Raw genomic sequence first — 20,952 nt, 5'->3', positions numbered from 1 at the left:
AGTCATCTTCCATATACTCATAAACATTCTGGGCAGAAACAGCCTGCCAAAAAAATGTGATTAACCTTTAACAAATGGTCCTGCAGCACAGGCTGACCCAGAGCATATAGAAAAAACCAATCAAAGGATCCACCTCCATCCATATCTACTGCAAGCCATTTAGGGTTGGGGAGAAAACCACCATCACCCACAGCCACTCACATCATACCAAGACAAAGATAGAGGAAATGAGAGCGAGACAGAGGAGACCAGAACACTTAGGAACAAGGAGAAGAGATCCATTCCAAATAGAAAGCCGGTGCCAGGTGGACTCTGACCTGCAGAAAAGAAACTCTTTGTTGGCTTGCTCAAGAAAACAAATTTAATTCACCCCTCACATCTTGTCTGCCAACCTGGGAGTGTGGGTGGCTTCTCTCTGGGCAGGAGGTGGCCTCTCGGCTTCTTTGTGCTCACACATTCAGCTTTGGCTAGACTGAGGAAAATGAATGACTTGGAGGCCTCACTGGTTATAGGAACTGTCTGGAACAGACTTCGAAATGAGCAAGGAAGTAAAAGCATCATGCACTTAGTCCCTAGAGAAACAGGCATAGAGGGCTGAGGGATGACAACGTGGAGGTGTTCACAGCAGCTTTCCCAAGAGGCCCCAGGTCAGATTTCAGGGCCTTTCTCACCGTTTTACAATATCTGCACAGCGGAGCAGGAGCTACTGGCAATTACCCAGGGAATTTTGGCTGTGAAGGCAATATTTGCAGCCAAGAGCTCTTGGGTCTGAAGTTCAGGTAACTACAACCATGTACATGTGTAGAAAATCTTCCTCTTGGCCTCCTCCAAAGATCCTAATCCCCAAACCTTGTGAACAAGTGCAAAAAGACTATTGTGTATATACTGTTGACCATGTAGTTTTATTTCATCAGTACTCCCATTTTTAATGGATTCAGGCAGCACCCCAGAGTACAGGCCTGACTCAGCAGCTGTCTTCTGTTCCAGGAGGAAAAAGCTTTTTATTAAAAAACAGAAACTAAACTTCAGAAAATATGAAAAATCAGAGGGAGGACAGAGGTCATTTCATAAAATCATTATCTGAAAACAGTGCAGTGTGCAAATAACACTCAGTTGGGAATCGGGAGACCGGGGACTAGTCTAACTGGCTCAAACTAGCTGTGACCTTAGGCATGTCATTCACCCCTTGGGGATCATTTCCTCATCTAAAGCATTCAGCACAGTTACCCTGTAAGGCACTTTCCAGGTGCAAAATCTTAAGGTGCCCCCAGTGTTTGCTATCAAGTCCATTCTGCGGACATACTTGGTGTCATTTCCTTCCTGATGAAAACCAGGAAAGGCCAGGAGGAAATCTCAGGAATATATTTTAGGCAAGTCCAGCATCTCTGGCCATCCCGTAGAAGATGCCTCTAGCTGCAATGAGGTTGGCTGGAGAATCAAATTCAGCTACTACTCCTTTGTCCAGGACCAGGACCCTAGTCAAAAAAGAGAGAAGTGGTCAGGTTGCCATCAGCCCTGACCTGGTCACATCGTCTAATCCTGCTCTCTGGGTACTTGCTCAGGCCCACAGTGACATGCCAACCCACCCAACACAGCCACCGCACCACATGTGCACACTTGCAAGGCTGGTTATTTTAGCCATTCTGTTAGTTCTGGCAAGTGAAGCGGTTTCTGGGATCAAACACAAGGTCCTATTCATCTCTGCTAGTCAGGGCTCTGAAAACCTTCCCTAATGAGCCATTCCCCTTGCCGGGGTCACAGGACTTCAGCAGGCTGTGCGCAGGGAGCCACGGGCCTGTGCGCTGGGCTCTGTGCACATCCATCTGCTTTGTGTCGGCTCACAAAAGCACACGGCAGGAAACCAGCTGCAGTGAGGCTGACACTGGAATCTGGGGCTTGGGCTGCAAATCTGGTGGCGGCGGCTGCTGCTGCTGCTGCTGCTGCTGCTCGGTGGGTCTCCAGCTCACACACAAACAGCCAGGCCTGAGCCTAGGGTTAGAATCTCCCACCAACCACTCACCGGGTGCACCTGGTACAAGGCCAGTGGGCTGGCTCCACCAGGGTACGGCAGGAGGGGAAGGGGCTCTCCCCAGCCTGGAGAAGTGCTCCTCCATGGGAGGGGGCTGACTGCATTCTGATTCTCAGCCTACTGGGCTCCCAGATGTGTCCTGGGAAGGACTGTGTCTGTGACATCACTGCCTGGCCACCGCCCCCCTGATCCCAACCCTGACTCCAAAATCAAGGTCTTCAGCGGCTTTTGATTGCTCTTGGGTAAGGACTGAATGCTCTCCCATGGTCCTCAAAGTGCAGCAGAGTGCGGCCTGTTCTCCACCCCCATCTTGGTTCTACTGCCTCCCTCCCATGCACTCCAGCCTCCTGTACCCTCCTGCCTTGGGGCATGTGTTATATCCTTTGCCTGCAATTTTCAGCTCGCTCCCTACCTTATTGCCCCACCTCCATCCTCCAACTCCTACTCATTCTTTCAGGCCTGGCTGGTGCATCCCTTCCTTACAGGAGAAAGTGCCCTGGCCACCCTGTGTGGATAGCCTTTTTCTGGCCTGCACACACAGGCCTTTGCGTCCTTCCTATGGGCCCTATTTACACATGATTATTTGATTAATTTCTGCCTGTTCCACTAGAATGAATGAACTTCCAACCTCCAAGGTCCATCCAAGCCCCTCACCCTAGGGCTGCTGGCAAATGAAACACTTTTGGTTAGGCCTGGGAGCAGGTCCTCTCAGCCCAGCCCTGTCCCTCCTCCAAACCCAGGGCTCAGCACTTCCTGCCCACCCTCCCTTCTCCCAGTGGGGTCCTAAATGGCAGTGGGGGGTGAGGGTAGGAGAGGGATGGAACAGACAGAGGGTAGCATCAGGCATTCTCAGCTTGGCTCCCAAGACACTGCTGGCTGCATGGGGGCACTTCCAAGAGAGCAAGGTCTGACCCATTGCCCTGTCCATGGCACCCTTCCCACTCCACCGTCCTGCAAGTGTTTCTTGAGTGAGTGAAGGCCTGTTGGGGTATTCCCACTATACTCCTTCAAAGAAGACTTGTCTGAGCCTCCTGCCTCCTCCTCCCCTCTAGTTTCTAGGGAGCGCAGCCTGCCAGGCCAGGGCCAGTTCACTCCCGTGAGGCTTCTGAGTCACCCAGCCCTCTCTCCTCGACCTCCAGCACCACACTTTGACATCTGGCACAATGAGGGAGTGGTCTGCCTCTCCAAGGAAGCCACAAGCTTCTGAGGGCACGGCCCCTCCCCTCATCGTTGGAGGGCCTAGCGCAAGAATTAGAGCAAGGGGCTGGGGAGGACACTGTCATTTCTCAGGATCACCTGCAGTTTAAATATCTTTCATTGACTTTTTTCTTTTCTTTGAGGCAGAGTCTCGCTCTGCACCCAGGCTAGAGTGCAGTGGCGCAAACTCTGCCTCCTGGGTTCAAGTGATTCTCCTGCCTCAGCCTCCTGAGCAGCTGGGACTACAGGTGCCTGCCACATGAGAGGCTAATTTTTGTATTTTTAGTAGAGACAGGGTTTCACCATGTTGGCCAGGCTGGTCTCTAACTTCTGACCTCAAATGATCCGCCTGCCTCGGCCTCCCAAAGTCCTGGGATTACAGGTGTGAGCCACCGCGTTGGCCAACTTTTTTTTTTTTTTTTTGAGACAACTTCCCACTCTGTCACTCAGACTGGAGTGTACTGGCGTAATCTTGGCTCACTGCAATCTTTGCTTCCTGGGTTCAAGCAATTCTCTGTCAGCCTCCCGAGTAACTGAGATTACAGGCATGCACCATCACATCCGGCAAATTTTTGTTTTTGTTTTGTTTTGTTTTGTTTTTAGTAGAGACAGGGTTTCTCCACGTTGGCCAGGCTGGTCTTGAACTCCTGACCTCAAGTCATCCACCCTCCTTGGCCTCCCAAAGTGCTGAGATTACAGGTGTGAGCCACTGTGCCCAGCCCTCATTGACTACGACAATCCCATGAAGCATCATTTTCATTTGAAACAGGCTCAGAAAGGTTTTGCAAATTGCCCAGGGTCACACAGCAGCCTGGGACTCCAGACACAGTGCTCTCCCCACAAGGCTCAGCTCCTCATGGTGCTGTCACGGTCCAGCTGCCACCTGAGTTGCTTCTTCATCTGTGACCAGAGTGGCTGTGAGACACCAATAAGGTGAAGGACATGCAGGCACTCTGCCAGCAGGTTTCTTAGGAAGTGATGGGACTCAGCACGAAGCCTCCAGTTCCCCTTACATTGCCTCATGGAGGAGGCAGGATGCAAGTGGCCTGTGCACAAAGACAGTGCCTGTGGAGCCCAGTGTGCCCTTCCCCATGTGTTAGAAAATGTCATTGTTGAGGCTGGGCGCAGTGGCTCACGCCTGTAATCCCAGCACTTTGGGAGGCCGAGACAGGTGGATCACTTGAGGTCAGGAGTTCGAGACCAGCCTGGCCAACATGGTGAAACCGTCTCTACTAAAAATACAAAAATTAGCCGGATGTGGTGGTGCACGCCTGTAATCCCAGTACTTCGAGAGGCTGAGGTTGCAGTGAGCCACTGCACTCCAGCCTAGGCAACAGAGCAAAACTCTGTCTCAAAAAAAAAAAAAAAGAAGAAGAAAAAAAAATGAAAATGTCATTGTATACCCCACCCCTGAGCCCAGGCCACCCCACTCTGGTCTGCCCCTTATCCAGATCTTGGGAAACTCTGCTCTGCCTGCCATGCCCCAGCAATCCCAGGAACATTGCCTTGTTCAGATAACCCTAATCTGCCCTGCCCATTCCTGATGCCCCAGGTGGCCCCACCAGGTTCCCCATTGCTCAGGTTTCCGTGTCCCACCTGGTGTAGTCCATGATAGTGTTAAGCCGGTGTGCGATGGTCAAGACAGTGCAGGTATCAAACTGGGTGCGGATGGTAGCCTGGATGAGGTTGTCAGTCTCCAGGTCGATGGCAGCTGTGGCCTCGTCTAAAACCAGGATGCGGCTCTTGCGGAGCAGGGCTCGGGCCAGGCACACAAGCTGCCTCTGGCCCACGCTGGGAGTGGAGAAGGCAGGCATTTCCAGCTGGGGGCCTCCCACCTGCCTCTGGGCCTCATTCCCAGACCTGTTTCACTCCTCAGTGGCCCAGGACTGGTTTTCTGTCTGACTTCTCCCATTTCTGCCACAGCCCAGCCCTCCAGAACGGAGCAGAGGTCTGGACACCATTGGGATAATGAGGGGCCTTGGGGAATGAGCCAGTGCTAAAAGGCATTGTGAAATCCCTGGTCTGCTCTTGGCACCCTTGGCCTCCTCTCTCGGTGCTTTCTTCCCCATCCTTGCTTTTCAGCTAGTGCCGTGATGTTTCTCTGCTTCACTCTATCAGCCATTTACACCTTAGTAAGAACATACTTGCATGGCTCTTCTTGGATATTTGCAAATAGGCCACACGATGCCATCTTGCTGAGCCTAATATCACACAATTCAGGCAGTCACCTCCCACCCCATAGGGAATACAGGCCAGGGCTCTGCTTCGGGGACAAGAAAAGGGCAGGGCAGAGGAACACCCGGGGACTCTTTGTGTCTGGTCACTGAGGAGGTAAAGGAGGAGCAGGACACACGCCTTCAGCCTCCTGCTCTGGAAGCCAGAGCCAGCAGACAAAACGAGGCTGTGTTCCCAACCAGAGGCCACAGCATCCCCACATCCAAGGACAAATACCTCAGCCCTTCCCAAAGGCGTGAGTCACCACAGCCGGAGTAAAGTCCGGGCTTTCTCCCTGGCCCATTCCCGCAACTAATGAAGGTTTTGGCAGCAGAATGAGCCGCTGGATAGAACTCAGGGCTGATTTATGGTGGAACTGGCACAGGACACAGGTTATACTTGAAGTGGCTACAAGCTCAGTGAGGGAGGAGGGGAGCTGATTTCTGTCTCTGACCCCGGCATGTGTCGGGGTGGGGCATGCTCTGGGGGAAGTGTTGAGAGCAAGCAGGTGAGAAGAATGGATCAAGCAAGAGACAGTCATGGGGCACAGGGTCTGGAGAGACCATGTTTGTCCGCCAGCCACCCCCACATGGTTATGTAAGTGAGAGCCACTTAAGATGCATATTTAGTCTTAAGGGCTGCCTGGGTGGCAAGGGAGTCCCACCAGTTGTCCAGGTGAGGGAGGTGGCTGTGATATAGCAAGGAAAGGTTTGGGACAGAGCCAGAGTCCCTGCTCTGCCCCTTACCAGCTGAACTGCTGCGAGGAAATCATTTCAAACTGTGGAGGCTCGTTTCTGGCCCACAGGACCATGGTAAAGATTAAAGGAGAAAGTGGAGGCCAGAGTGCTTTGAATATTGTTAAGTGCTGGGCAAATGTAAAGTTTTTTTTCTTGAGACGAAGTCTCGCTCGGTCGCCCAGGCTAGAGTGCAGTGGTGAGATCTTGGCTCACTGCAACCTCCGCCTCCAGGGTTCAAGCGATTCTCCTGCCTTGGCTTCTCAAATAGCTGGGATTACGGGTGCCCGCCATCACCCCTAGCTAATTTTTGTGTGTTTAGTAGAGACAGGGTTTCACCATGTTGGCCAGGCTGGTCTTGAACTCCTGCCCTCAAGTGATCCACCCGCCTTGGCCTCCTAAAGTGCTGGGATTACAGGCGTGAGCCACTGTGCCTGGCCTTGTTTTCGTTTTTGGGGTCGGGGGAGGGTGCATGAGTATGGACTGAATATAAAAATGAAAATAGGGAAGAGGAGGAGGAGGAGGAGGAGAAGAGGGAGGGAAGGGAGGAAGGGAAGAGCTGACATTTTACAGGAGCATCCAAGCGAAGCACTTTTCCTGTCATCACACTGACCCTAACACTGCTCTGTCCAGGTGGAAGCCACTGGCCCCATGTGGCTATTAGCACTTGAAATGTGACTAGTCCAAATTGAGACATTCTGTAAATGTGAAATATACACTGGATTTCAAACTTGTACGAAAAAACGCAAAATATTTCTAATACTTATATCAATGATGTGTTGAAATAATATTTTAGATATATTGGGCTAAATTATAGTATTACAGTTTATTTTGCTTGTTTTTCCTTTTTAAAAAGTGTGGCTATGAGAAAAAAATTAGTTTCATATGCATGACTTGCTTTGTTTTTTATTGGGCAGCATAATGCAAAGAGGTATGGACTGTTATTATCTGCCTTTTAGAGTGAAAGAAAAGTAGGCACAGAGAGGTTAAGCAACTCGCCCCAAATCACACAGCTAGCACAGGTATAGGTATCTCCAACCTTTAGACTCAGTAAGAGGTGACTACTGGCCCCTCCAATGCATAGCCCAGTGGCTGAGGACATAAAATCTGGGGCTGTAAGAAAGCTCTGGAGGGGAGAGGGCTTCCTCAAAGGGTTTTGGAATCTCCCAGAGCTGGTTCAAATCCCAGACCTGCCTTCTCCCAGCTGTGCAACTTAGGTCAAGCCCTTTACCATCTCTGAGCCTCAGTTCCCTGACCGGTGAAGTGGGATCATGGACCACCGCTGGGGCTTGTGTGAGGAGTCGGCGGGGCAGTACACCATGCCTGGCACACGGAGTATGCTCAATACGAAAGGACAGCCCTGTGCACATCCGGGCTGGCCTCATCTCTGTGTCATTGGTGTCAGGTTTCCCAGCACCCGCCAGGGTTTCCCAGGGAGGGTTGCAGTTCCTGACCTCTGCACTCCCAGTGTTTACCTGAGATTCTCCCCACCCTCTGAGCACTGGAATTCCAGGCCTGCCGGCTGGGAGCTCACAAACGTGTGCAGGTGGGACAGCTCCAAGGCCCGCCAAATGTCCTCCTCTGAGTAGCTGCCGAAGGGGTCCAGGTTCATGCGCAGGGTCCCCGAGAACAGGATGGGGTCCTGGGGATACAATGTGGCCTCAGAGGGAGGCAGCTTAGGCCCTATGAGGAGCCATAGGCCCCAGGTCCAGGGAAGAAGAGAGGGATTAAGGTGGCAGCATTCCCACTCTGTTTCCAGCTCCCCAGAGGACACAATGGCCAAAGAGATAGAAAATTGCCTGTAGGGGAGTGATAAACCTCAGCTTTGCCAATCACGAAGACCTCTGTCGAAGCAGGAACCAGAGCCACTAATCTGACTCCAAAGTGTCCACTCGGCAGAAACAAAAAATACCCCGGAGGAGACAGAAAAAGTGAAATGTAATTAGAGCTGCGCAAAAAGACCAGGACAGAATGTCTCGGGGGAAGGGGTTCTTGGAGGGGTCCTTCCCCATGTGCTGGCCCAGGAGGTCAAAGGACAGGGCCTGATTGGGCAGGGTAAGTCTGAGCTTTCCAGATCCATGACGGGTGGCTCACTGATGGCTCTGCTTCCTGCTGTCTGTCCCTCCCCACCTGCCCAAGCCTCTGAGACTGAGGTCCCAGTCTCCATCCTAAAGCTACAGAACAAGGTGGGGACTGCCTCCAGGGCCGTTGGCGAGTGTGGCCAGCCCATGCCAGGCTCCTACCTGCGGGATGATGGTCAGCTGAGAGCGCAGGTCATGGAGGCCAATGTCTGCCACGTTGAGGCCATCAATGCGGATTTCACCCTTTGCCGCCTCCAGGATGCGGAACAGGCAAAGGGTCATGGAAGACTTGCCAGCCCCAGTGCGGCCCACGATCCCCACCTGGACGGAGAAGGGAAGGGGCTCTGAGGGGGAAGCTGAGAGGTCAAAGGCGCATCTCCAGGACTCCCCTGGAGGCCGAACAAACATGTGGCTGGAGCACTTGCGCTCTCAAAAGACCCAAGCTCCCCACAAGGGCTGTGGCCGTGTCTGCAGGCATGAACACACACGCAGGCCCGCCTACCCCACGCGTACCTTCTCGCCACCGTGCACATGCAGACTCAGGTCTCTCAGCACCAGGTCTAGGCCCGGCCGGTAGCGGGCAGAATAATTCCGGAACTCCACCTCCCCAAGTGGGGGCCAACCTTCGGGAGGGCGGCTGCCTTCCACCACCCAGGGCGCCTGGCAGGAGGGGCAGATGGGGTCACATCAGCTGCCCAGTGAAGCCCTCTTTCACCTTTCGGTCTCTCTCCCCCAAGGCCCCTCAATCCTCCCCAACTATGGTCCCTGGGAGGGTCTTTGGCACCCCTGTGGCTCAGCCTTGTGTTCAATGACTCCTTTATCCCTCTGACTTTATTCCCCACAGACCTACTCCAACACTCCCCTGTCCTTCCCCTCCCAGTCTCCCTGCTTGCCCATGTTCCTTTTTTTTTTTTTAATTTTTGAGAGACAGGGTCTCAATCATGGCTCATTGCAGCCTTGAACTCCTGGGTTCCAGCGATTCTCCTCCCTCAGCCTCCCTAGTAGCTAGGACTACAACAGGCACATGCCACCATGCCTGGCTAACTTGTTTTGTTCTGTGACAAGTTCTTGTTCTGTCACTGAGGCTGGAGTGCAGTGGTGCAATCATAGCTCACTGCAACCTTGAATTCCTGGGCTCAAGCCATCCTCCTGCCTCAGCCTCCTGAGTAGCTAGGACTACAGGCCTGTGTCACCACGCCTGGCTAATTTTTTAAAGAAAAACTCTGAAGAGACTGTGTCTTGCTGTGTTGACCAGGCTGGTCTCGAACTCCTAGCCTCCAGGGATCCTCCTGCCTAGGAGGATTCCCAAAGTCCTGGGAATACAGGTGTGAGCCACTGTGCCACACCTTATATTCCTTGAAGTGCCCTCCCTGCCTGCCCTAACTCCCCCTCATTACCTTTACCCATTCATTGTTACTGGGTGGCAGCCCAGTGCCAGGCAGTGGGGACACAATGGTACCCCATTGAAACAGTCCTCACCCTCGTGAGATTTATGTTCTAGTAGAGGGAGGCATATAATCAACAGATAAGCAAATCTATACAACGCAAGAAGTGATGAGTGCTAGGGGCCAAGAAGTGCTTAGCATTGCTGCTTTATACAGGGTGGTCAGGGAAGGCTTCCTGGAGGAGGCAGACTTTAGTAAAGACCCGAAGGAGGTGAGGGAACAAGCCAAGTGGATATCTGGAGGGAGGGCATACCAGGCAGAGGGAACAGCAGGCATAAATGGCTCTAGGTGTGTTCTAGAGCACACTGGCAAAGGCAAGAGGTAAGAGGCTGAGGTAATGGTGGCTCCATCATGTAGGGCCTTGCAGGCCATTTTAAGGACTATTTTTTTTTTTAACTCTGATTAAGATGCAAAGCCATTAGAGGGCTGTACACAGAGGAATGACGTGATTTGATTTTTTTTTTTTTTTTTTTAATCTCTTGGCTGCTACAAGCAGAATAGACTGGCAGGGCATAAGATGATGGTGGCTTTGAGATAGGATTGGCTACATAATTTGGGAGGCCCAGTGCAAAATGAAAACCTGAGGCTTCTTGTTGAAGAATGATGGAGAATGTCAAGGCACTGACGGCAGAGCATTACTCTAAACGTGCAGTTCTTCCAGGAGTGGGGACGCTGTGACTATTCCTGTGGAGCCAGCCCTGCTTCGAGGCAGGAGAAACCACACGGCCAGAGGTGAAAAAGCAGAGCAGCAGGCACAGATTGGTCTCTCGAGGAGGCGTCAGAGAACGGGCCGTGGGGTTGAGGGCAGACATTTATAGGATACAGAGACAGAAGCATGGGTATCCATGCAGGAACTGGGCTGCTAGACATGAAGCAGGAGAACTGGAAGCTCCCAGACAGTGAGGGGTGAGGGGCCAGAGGGTGATGCCTGGGGAAGCCAGGCTGGGGTCAGGCAGGTGGACTGGCGGGTGCAATGCAGGCCACGGAATCCACGAGGACTCCAAGAAGAAGGGAGAGGTCATTTTATTGGGACGTTGCTAAGAGGTTGAATTAGACGAGAACAGAAAAGCGTCCCCTGGATTTGGAACCAGGAAGGTCACTGGTGAGCTGTCTCCGTGGAGCGAGGGCCAGAAAGAGGACTGCAGGAGGCAGATGAGATCAAGGCTGATGAGGAAGCGGACGCAGCTTGTAGAGACCATACTTTAAACCATGCTTCATGACAGAGGAGAGCAGAGAAATGGGGCAGTGGAGTGCAGGGGGGAGGGTTTGCGTGTGTGTCTGGAATGGAAGATGTGATGGAATATTTTTGCATGTGGATGGGAAGCGTCCAACAGAGGGAGCAAGAATGACAGGAGATGGAGGGCGGGACTGAGGAAGCCAGGTCCTCAAGCGGCCAGGAGAAGAAATGGAGGGGCTGGGCTTTGAAACAGAAAGGGATGATTCCTGCTAAAAGTGAAAAGGAGACAACGGTGAAGGAGACACAGGCGGGTTTAAAGACTGAGAGGCAGGAAGGTTGAGGGAGTTCACGTCTTAGAACCTACTTTTTATGGAGGTGTCAGGCAAGGTCGATGGCTGAGCAGGAGGGAGATGTGGGGTTTGAGGACAGAGATTATTCAACAGAATTCTTTCTGAATGTGAGAACATGGGCTTCTTGGGGAAGCAAAGCAGGAACATGCAGCCGTGGTGTGTGGTTATAAACTTGTCAACTCAGTGATTTTTCTCCTGCAAGCTTTTTTTTTTTTTAGACAGAGTCTCACTCTGTTATCCAGGCTGGGGTGCAGTGGCGCAATCTCGGCTCACTGCAACCTCCACCGCCTGGGTTCAAGCGATTCTCCTGCCTTGGACTCCCAAGTAGCTGGGAATACAGGTGTGCACCATCACGCCCAGCTAATTTTTTGTATTTTTAGTAGAGATGGGGTTTCACCATGTTGGCCAGGCTGGTTTTGAACTCCCGACCTCAAGAGATCCACCCACCTTGGCCTCCCAAAGTGCTGGGATTACAGGCATGAGTCACTGTGCCCCACCTCCTGCAAGGTTTTAAGTGCTCAGTGCAGGCATGAAGAAGGCAGATTGGTGGGCTCAGCTGGGGTGGGTTTTGGAAGTGAGTACAACTGAGAGAGAAGAAAGAGAAGGGCGAGGCAGGTGAGAGCGTTTGTGTTGGTGGAGCATAGACTCTAGGCTGGCCGGGGAGGGAGGTGAAGGCAGAGAAGCTGATGGACAGAGACACAAAGGGAGGTCATGGGATTGGGAGTCCCAGTGAAGGCAGACTGCTGTGACAGTGGGGGACTTGGAGCATGAGAGCGAGCAGGATAGGAGCGTGGGCCAAAGATGGGATGCTTGACACTGATGCTGCAGCTTCTGGGCATGAAGAGGGCTGAGGTGTGACCATGAGAGGGGGCGGTGGAGAAAAGTCTGGAACCCCCAGTAGGGAACAACTCCTTTTCCCCAACAAAGGGCATGCTGCCCCACCTCCACTCCTTTGCCCAGGCTGGTCTCTTTGGCTGGAATGCTCACCTTCCCACTGCCCACCCCACCATCTTACTTAGTCTATCAAAGCCTGTCCATCCTTCTCTTCTAAGCTCGTCTCCCCTGGTCACCCCAGCTGAAGGATCTCCCTCATCTGCCCTCTCCAGGTGCACCACGCCAGAGATCTGGTCATCCACTGCAAAGCCCTGCAATAGGTCTTACCCCTCCCACCAAATCAGAATCACCTGAGGGCAAACACCGTCTTGCTCAACTCTGATCTCTCTATACCTCCTAGCATAGAGCATTGGTTGATGCTCAGTAAGGAGTGAATGGGTAAATGAATGAAGAGCCCCATACGTGGCAGGCCCTGATGTTGAGGGAGAGAGGGCCACCAAGCTTTCTTCCCCAGCTACTTCAGATTCCCCCTGTCCCGGGCTCATGCCAGTACCCACCTCTGTCTCTGTCTTGGAGTACTCCTTGACCCTCTCCACAGCCACGATGTTAGATTCCAAATCTGACATCATTCGTATCATCCAGTTCAGAGCAAATGTCACCTGGCCAAAGGGACTGGGTTATACGTACGGCGATCTCCCCTCCCCACCGTAATGGCTTTGGGAGGAGTTCAGACTCATGGATCATGTGCCCATCCATGGGATCCTAGCCCATGGATGACCCAGGTGGGCCTGGATCAAGCCCACAGGCATGCTAGCTGGGGCTGTAATCACGAATGACTCCCTCAGGCGGTGACAGTGCAGACTTAACCAAGGACCACCTCGCCTTGGTTTCTGTTTCTCCAACTTTAATATGTATAAGACTTCCCAGAGAATCTTGTTAAAATGCAACGCCGGATTCTGTAGTCTGAGGTGGGACTTGGAACCTGAGATTCTTCATTTCTAACAAGCTCCCAGAGGATGGTGATGCAACTGGCCCATGGGCCACACTTTGCGTACCAAGGAGTCTTGATCAAAATGCAGAGTCCTGAGCCCCATCCTAGGTCTACTGAATCAAAATGTACATTTTAACAAGTAGATTCATGTGCACACTGACCTTTGTGAAAATTGACCTTTCTGGATTGTTTTTTGTTTGCCAATGCGTTCAAGGTTTGAGCCACCTGAGGCATTAACAATGTGATCTGCTTTACAAAAATTCCGTTTGCAGTTAGGTGACTCTTTGACAGTACAAGCTGGCATCAGGATGACCTGCCTGACCTGCAGACCAGGCTTCAGTCACCTCGTCTGTGTACGTTCTCTGCAAGCATGTGAACGTGAGCGAGCGGTATGCCAGCCCTACACTGTCCTGACCTGTCACATGAGCCTACAACTTGCCCAGAGACAAGAGAAATTCTGTTTGTCCTTTGGGGCTAAGTTCCAAGATCATTTCTACAACACCCCAAAGCAAGAAAACTCCTCTGGACTTTTTTTTTTTTCTCTTGAGATGGAGTCTCGCTCTGTCACCCAGGCTGGAGTGCAGTGGCGTGATCTTGGCTCACTGCAATCTCTGCCTCCCAGGTTCAAGCTATTCTCCTGCCTCAGCCTCCTGAGTAGCTGGGATTACAGGTGCCCGCCACCACGGCTGGCTAATTTTTGTATTTAAGTAGAGATAGGGTTTCACCATGTTGGCCAGGCTGTTCTGGAACTCCTGGCCTCAGGTGATCCGCCCACCTCGGCCTCCCAAAGTGCTGGGATTAGGTGTGAGCCACTGCACCCAGTCCCTCTTTTGGGCTTTTAAAACATTTTGTTTCTCCAGCCGCAAAGACCTGCTCAGCCTGCAGCACAATCTCCTGCTGATGGGGGTCTCTCCAGTTGAACTGTGAGGTGTCAGGCAAGGTCGACGGCTGAGCAGGAGAGAGATGTGGGGTTTGAGGACAGAGATTATTTAACAGAATTCTTTCTGAATGTGAGAACATGGGCTTCTTGGGGAAGGAAAGTAGGAACATCCAGCCGTGGTGTGTGGTTATAAACTTGTCAACTCAATGATTTTTTTCTTTTCTTTTTTTTTTTTTTTCTCACAGTCCTTGAGAACAGACCCTGTGGCTGGTGCCCATACTGAGCAGGGAGGGGCACTCGGGAGATGCCTGGAACACCTGTGTGGTTTCTGTCCCAGTGGTGGCCCTGCCCTGGGGTCCAGGCCCTTCATACCTGCAAGGAGTAGGACACAGAAAGGCCCACCAGCCCCGGGTTCAGGCTGCTCCTCCCAATGACGGCAAATAGTGCAGCAAAGAGCACCACGCAGTTCCCCACGAACTCCACTCCGATGCTCAGCCACCTGTGGGGGATCAGATGAGGAGGAAATGGGGCAGGGGCAGGGTGGGGCCAGTTTTCTGCTTAGGGGAAAGGAGGGACAAGGACCCTGAACACCAGAGAGCCTGCTGGGAATTCCTGGAGGAGCAGGGAGCGAGGGAGGCGGCTTCTGACCGGTTGGAGATGATGTAGGGGTAGCAGCTTCTCTGGTTGGCATCCACCTTAGTATCACTGATGATCTCAAAATCCCGGCTGCGGTTGTAGGCCCGGATGACACTGGCACCAGTCACTGTCTCCGAAAAGTGGGAGTAGATAGGTGAGCGGCTGACTGATTCCAGCCGCTTCAGTTGCCGTGATGTGGCTGCATAGAAGCGCTGATGGAGGGAGAAGGAGTTTGGGATCAGGGCCATGGAACCCCCAACGCAGTCCTGCCTGTCTCTGAACTCATCCATTTTCAGATGAGTCCTCCCAGCCAGCCTCACTCCCACCACGAGACATCGCTGCCTTCCCCCACCTCCAAGGACCCAAGACTTGGGGCCTTGATGTGTCATTCACTCCCTCCCTCTGATCATCTCTGCTTCAACCCCACAACAACACGGCTCTGCCTCCAGTTTCCATCCTCTCCTCTGTGGCCTCAGATATCCAGGCTATACAGGATGTCTATCTGATTCTCCCCTAGCCCAGCACAGAGCACAGCCTAGATCATGGTCGCTATACCCAGGTGTTGAGCATCTATCCCCGGGAACTGACTAATTCATTACAGAACAGGAGTTCAGTGTCTGCAAAGGCCTTTTACAGTTAGCTGTATCTGAAGGTTATCAACTCATCTATGTTAAACGCATGCATACACGTATGTTTAGATATGTATAAAAGGAAGGAAAGGATAATGTGTCCCAAACTGTTGACAATGTTTTATCAAAAAACAGCCAACAGGAAGGCCGGGTATGGTGGTTCCCACCTGTAATCCCAGCACTTTGGGAGGCCGAGGTGGGCAGATCACTTGAGGTCAGGAGTTCAAGACCAGCCTGGCCAACATAGTGAAACCCCGTCTCTACTAAAACTACAAAAATTAGCTGGGCGTGGTGGCGCATGCCTGTAATCCCAGCTTACCTGGGAGGCTGAAACAGAATTGCTTGAACCTGGGAGGCGGAGGTTACAGTGAGCTGAGATCGTGCAGCTGCACTCCAGCCTGAGTGACAGAGCGAGACTCGATATTCCGTCCCCCCCCCCCAAAAAAAAGCCAACAGGAAAGTCCCAGTGCCAGCTACAATGTATAACTACTTCATTTTATTCTCTCACCAACTCCATGAGGAAGGTCTATGAGTCATTCTATTTTACAGGTGAGGCAAATGAGTTTCAAAGAGGTTAAGTAATGGCTCCCCTAACATAAATGTTAAGCAACGACTGCCCCTAACAAAACTCTGTAATGTTGGTGGCCTGAAGTGTCCCACCCCTGCTGCCCCCGCCCATGTGTTGCCCCGCCCCATACTAGCACCATGCCCACACTGGAATCACGCCCACCCCACACCTGCACTAAGGTGTAGAGCACAGCCAGGGGCAGGATGACCACAGTGAAGAGCGGCGTGCTGGCCACGATGACCACAAGAGTGGAGATGGCGTTGAAGAAGGAATTGAGCAGCATGAGGATGACAGGGGCCAGAACCTCATCAATGACATAGATGTCCTTGGAGAAGCGGTTCAGGATGCGGCCTGAGGGTGTGGTGTCAAAGAAGGACTGTGGCGAGCGTATCTTGTTGTGCAGCAGTGCCTGGTGCAACACACGGGCAGCCTGGATGCCACCCGCTGCCATGGCCATGGCTGCCAGCATCACCAAGAGCCCTGTTGGAGAAGGCAGAGGGCGCTGGCTCACCTGGACTAGTGAGTGGGCACAAAGGGGCAGAATCAGAGACACGGGTTGACCAGAGTGGGTTAGGGAGGCTTGGATGCAAGGGCACGGTTTGGGGGGCCTGGCAGCCCAGAGCAGAAGGGATATTGGAGCCCCTTCTGGACACCCCCACAAGCTCACCTTGCAGAATTCCTAAAGCAGCATAGACGCCCAGCCTCAGGGAAGTGTTGTTCTGTCTACTGTCTGCCATGGCATCATTTGTCCAGGCACTGAGCCACACATTGGCTCCAATGGCAGCCGCACTTTGACCCACATACAGGAGACAGATGGCCAGCGTGGTACAGAGCCCCACGGCCTTGGCATAATCCCAGAACACACTGAGCTCCACCTGTAGGGAGCAGCCATGGCAGTCAGGGACAGGGGACTCCATAAACCCTGGGGCTGCTGGGGCCTGCCTGTCCATCCCCTCCAGCCCCTCTTGCCCCACCGACTCACAGTACCAATGGCTGCTTTCTCCTCCTGGGTCAGTGCCCCATCTGCCTTCGCCTCTGTCACCTGCACCTTCTCTGATGGACCCAGGTGCCTCCGGGGTACAGGCCAACCCTGTCCCTCCCCATCTGAGGACAGGGCACTCAGCTGTCTGTGGAGGCAGCTAGTCAGGCCCAGGGAGGGGGCCTCAAGCACCCCCCAGGACAGAGGCTGGGAGTGTCAGGGAGAAACCTGCACCCCACCTGGCAGGGCTTGGGGAGCCCTGATACAGCCTCCGGGAGGGCTGGGAGCTCTCAGGAACTCACCTCATAAACTGCTTCTGGACCACATAGGTGACTGGATCATTGTCTGTCAGATCCGTGTGGTTGCTGAGTGTGTCTTCAATCAGCAGTGCCTCCTTATCCTCTGCACCTTCCAACGCTGCAGTGGGGTGGGAGGAAGGAGATAGGGTTCAGCTAGTTCTCCCTGCAAGCCCCTGGTATCTCCCATTCCCCACTCTAATGAAAGGGGTTCAATGGACAAGCATGAAAATAAAATGAGGGGGATTGAAAGGGCAACAAGAAAGACTTGGGTTAAGCAACAAGAAAAACTCTCTTCACAAATTATGGAGAAACGGACTCAAATACAAGGGTTAGGAACTTGGGGCTCTGGAGTTAGACTGGCTGAGCTTAAAACTCACGTCCTTGGTCGGGCGTGGTGGCTCACGCCTGTAATCCCAGCACTTTGGGAGGCTGAGGCGGGCAGCTCACGAGGTCAGGAGATCGAGACCAGCCTGGCCAACATGGTGAAACCCCGTCTCTACTAAAAATACAAAAATTAGCCGGGCGTGGTGGTGGGCACCTATAATCCTGGCTACTCGGGAGGCTGAGGCAGGAGAATCACTTGAACCCAGGAGGCAAAGGTTGCAGTGAGCCAAGATCGCACCGTTGCACTCCAGCCTGGGCAACAGAGTGAGAAACTGTCCCCCCAAAAAGAAAAAAAAATCTGCATGACTGTAGGCTTACAAGAAAATGTGTCCAGTGTGTGAGCAAGGGGCACAGCACTTGGTAAATGCTCAAGGCACGTTGGCTGTATGTATAGCCATAGGCAAGAAAGCCCAGGAAAAGGTCTGTGAGCCAATCCAGAATTGGGGGCTGGGGAGCTGGGTCTGGGCAACAAGGAGCCAGGGGCATGTTGTGAGCCCAGAGACGTCAACAAGCTCCATGAGGACTATAATTTTTTTGTTTGCTCACTGCTATAGCTTAGTGTCTGGAACAGTGCCTGTATATAGTGATTGTCCAATAAATTTTGGTTGATAAATAAGCGGCTTTGCTAAGCACTTGCATACTTGCCAAACTATTTATCCATGAAGCAGCCTTGCCACACAAGCTGGGCCTGGGCCCTCCTATGCTTTCAACAGATGGAAAACAGGCTCTGAGATCGGGCAAGGTGGCTCACACCTGTAATCCCAGCACTTTGGGAGGCCGAGGCAGGCAGATCACGAGGTCAAGAGATCGAGATCATCCTGGCCAACATGGTGAAACCATGTCTGTACTAAAAACACAAAAATTAGCCAGGCGTGGTGGCGCGTGCCTGCAGTCCCAGCTACTCGGGAGCCTGAGGCAGGAGAATCACTTGAACCTGGGAGGCAGAGGTTGCAGTGAGCTGAGATTGTACCACTGCACTCCAGCCCGGCGACAGAGCCAGACTCTGCCTCAAAAGAAAAAGAAAGAAAGAAAGAAAGAAAGAAAGAAAGAAAGAAAGAAAGAAAGAAAGAAAGAAAGAAAGAAAGAAAGAAAGAAAAAGAAAACAGGCTCTGAGACCGGGGTGGAGGATCTGAGTTCCCACAGTTAGGGTAGAGTAGGGTGGAGGAGGCAGTGGGACCCGACTATGTCCAGTTTACTTTCCCTCTGGTGACTGTCACACAGATGGCCCAAGTTTCCCAGAACCTGCCTGGCACAACACTAGGCCAGTCTAGACACACTCAGAGACCCCAGACAGGGGGAATGCTGGGAAGGCATGGGAATCAGAGGGCCCAGGATGGCAGATACCGGTCCAGCTGTCCTCCAGGTGCCCTTGGTCCTCATCGGGGGCATAGTTGCAGAGAAAGTTGGCAAAGGAGCCGTTGCGCTGTAGCAGGGCTGGGTACGGGCCCATCTCAGACACCTGTCCATCAGCTAGCACGATGATGAAGTCTGTCTGGGGCAGGAAGCTAATGCCGTGCGTCACCAGCACTCGCGTCTGGGGAGAAGGCAGCAGGCTCTCACCCCTACCACCCTCCAGCACACCCCTGGCACAGGCACGGAGCCACAGAGTGAGTGTGAAGTGTGCCCATGTGCCAGGGAGCTTGGACAGGCTCATGGGTGACTCACCCTGTGCTCGCCACAGCCTGCTCAGAACCTCGCAGGTGGGGGAGTTGTCCCCACAGGTTTCTCCTGATGCCCAACCCACATGCCCACTTCTTGCGCCCCCCACACCTCCAGGTCTCATCCAAACCCCTCAGCCTCTCACCAGCTCTCTCTTCGGGCCTCAGATCTCACCTTAGCCCCCTTAGCCTCCGGCAGGCCTCACCTTGCCTGCCAGCACACCTTCTGGCCCGATGACGTGGTCAAAGATGTGCTTGGCCACATGAGAGTCCACCGCGGACAGTGGGTCATCCAGCAAGAAAATATCGGCATCACTGTAAACAGCTCGAGCCAGACTGACCCGCTGCCGCTGGCCCCCAGACAGGTTAATGCCCTGGAGGGAGGCGGGGGGTGGGAAAAATGGGGTCAGACAGGCACAGGGAGACAACAGCCTGTCCACTGTTATTTGGGATGGCAGATTTTTTTTTTTTTTTTTTTTCCTGAGATGGGGTCTCACTCACCCAGGCTGGAGTGCAGTGGTGCGATCTTGGCTCACTGCAACCTCTGCCTCTCGCGTTTGAGCAATTCTCATGCCTCAGCCTCCCGAGTAGCTAGGATTGATTGCAGGACCACCATGCCTGGCTACTGACTAAAATGTTTTATTTTTTATAGAGACAGAATCTCCATATGTTGCCCAGCCTGGTCTCCAACTCCTGAGCTCAAGCAATTGGCCCACCTCAGCCTCCCAAAGTAAAGTGCTGGGATTACAGGTGTGAGCCACTGTGCCTGACCAGAACAGCAGTCTTCTGAATCTATATTTCACATGGGGCCTAGTCTGTCCCTGCAATGCTGTGAGGGACAGAGGTAAAGGGTAAGTCCTCCTGGGGCAGGTGAGGCCATTCTGCTCCATTGGTCACCACCCTGCCCAGCTTGGTGTCCTGCCCAACCTATCTACGGATAAATGGGCACACAAATGTGTATATACATATAATGAAATATCATTCAGCCTTACAAGGAGGGAAATTCTGACACATGCTACAACATGGATATGCCTTGAGGACATTATGCTAAGTGAAATAAGCCCGTCACGAAAAGACAAATGCTGGATGATTCCACTTACGTGAGGTACCTAGGTGATATGGTTGAAATATTTGTTCCTTCCAAAGTGCATGTTGAAACTTACCCCCCAGTGTGGCAGGATTGAGGGGAGGCATTTACCAGGTGATTAGGTCATGAAAACAGAGCCCTCATGAATGGTTGATCCATTTATGGATTAATAGGTTGATGCGTGAATGGGTTACTCGGGGAGTGGGACCGGTGGCTTTATAAGAAAGGAAGAGAAACCTGAGGTCGCGCGTGGTGGCTCATGCCTGTAATCCCAGCAATTTGGGAGGTCGGGGTGGGTGGATCATCTGAAGTCAGGAGTTCAAGACCAGCATGGCCAATATGGTGAAACCCATCTCTACTAAAAATACAAAAATTAGTCGGGCTGTAGTTGCGTGCGCCTGTAATCCCAGCTATTCGGGAGGCTGAGGAAGGAGAATCGTTTGAACCTGGGAGGCGGAGGTTGCAGTGAGCCAAGATCACGCCGCTGTACTCCAATCTACAGTCTGGGCAACAGAGTGAGGCCTTGTCTCAAAAAAAAAAAAAAAAAAAAGAAAGGAAGGAAGAGAGACCTGAGCTAGCATGCTCGGTCCCCTTGCCATGGGATGCCCTGTATGGCCTTGGGACTCTGCAGACTCCCCGCCAACAAGGAGGCCCTCTCCAGATGCAGCCCCTGGACCGTGGACTCTTCAGCCTCCATAACTGTACAAAATACATTTCTTTTCTTTATAAATTACCTAGTTTCAGGCATTCTCTTATAAGCAATAGAAAATGGACTAAGAT

The 20,952-nt window shown here is 52.6% G+C and overlaps 1 protein-coding gene across 3 annotated transcripts in view; it reads right to left on the bottom strand.

Moving 5' to 3' along the window:
• Positions 1 to 883: 883 nt before the first annotated feature.
• The window catches only part of ABCC3 (ATP binding cassette subfamily C member 3), a 57,242-nt gene continuing 37,173 nt past the window's right edge, over positions 884 to 20,952 (bottom strand). For all 3 annotated transcript variants that reach the window (XM_016932539.3, XM_054671182.2, XM_016932541.4), the window contains 14 exons: positions 19,292 to 19,459; positions 18,772 to 18,961; positions 17,047 to 17,161; positions 16,748 to 16,892; positions 16,433 to 16,640; positions 15,935 to 16,245; positions 14,581 to 14,780; positions 14,305 to 14,431; positions 12,619 to 12,720; positions 8,769 to 8,915; positions 8,418 to 8,576; positions 7,650 to 7,816; positions 4,823 to 5,017; positions 884 to 1,475 (listed from right to left, as the gene is read on the bottom strand). In XM_016932539.3, coding sequence (XP_016788028.2) covers positions 1,367 to 1,475; positions 4,823 to 5,017; positions 7,650 to 7,816; positions 8,418 to 8,576; positions 8,769 to 8,915; positions 12,619 to 12,720; positions 14,305 to 14,431; positions 14,581 to 14,780; positions 15,935 to 16,245; positions 16,433 to 16,640; positions 16,748 to 16,892; positions 17,047 to 17,161; positions 18,772 to 18,961; positions 19,292 to 19,459 — 2,343 coding nt within the window. In that variant the 3' untranslated portion in view covers positions 884 to 1,366. The remainder of the gene's footprint in view (positions 1,476 to 4,822; positions 5,018 to 7,649; positions 7,817 to 8,417; positions 8,577 to 8,768; positions 8,916 to 12,618; positions 12,721 to 14,304; positions 14,432 to 14,580; positions 14,781 to 15,934; positions 16,246 to 16,432; positions 16,641 to 16,747; positions 16,893 to 17,046; positions 17,162 to 18,771; positions 18,962 to 19,291; positions 19,460 to 20,952) is intronic.

Source organism: Pan troglodytes, chromosome 19, assembly GCF_028858775.2.
Source record: "Pan troglodytes isolate AG18354 chromosome 19, NHGRI_mPanTro3-v2.0_pri, whole genome shotgun sequence".
NCBI classification, from domain to species: Eukaryota; Metazoa; Chordata; class Mammalia; order Primates; family Hominidae; genus Pan; species Pan troglodytes.
Note: the sequence above shows the minus strand (reverse complement) of the source record. Positions and strands in the feature narration are given on the sequence as shown.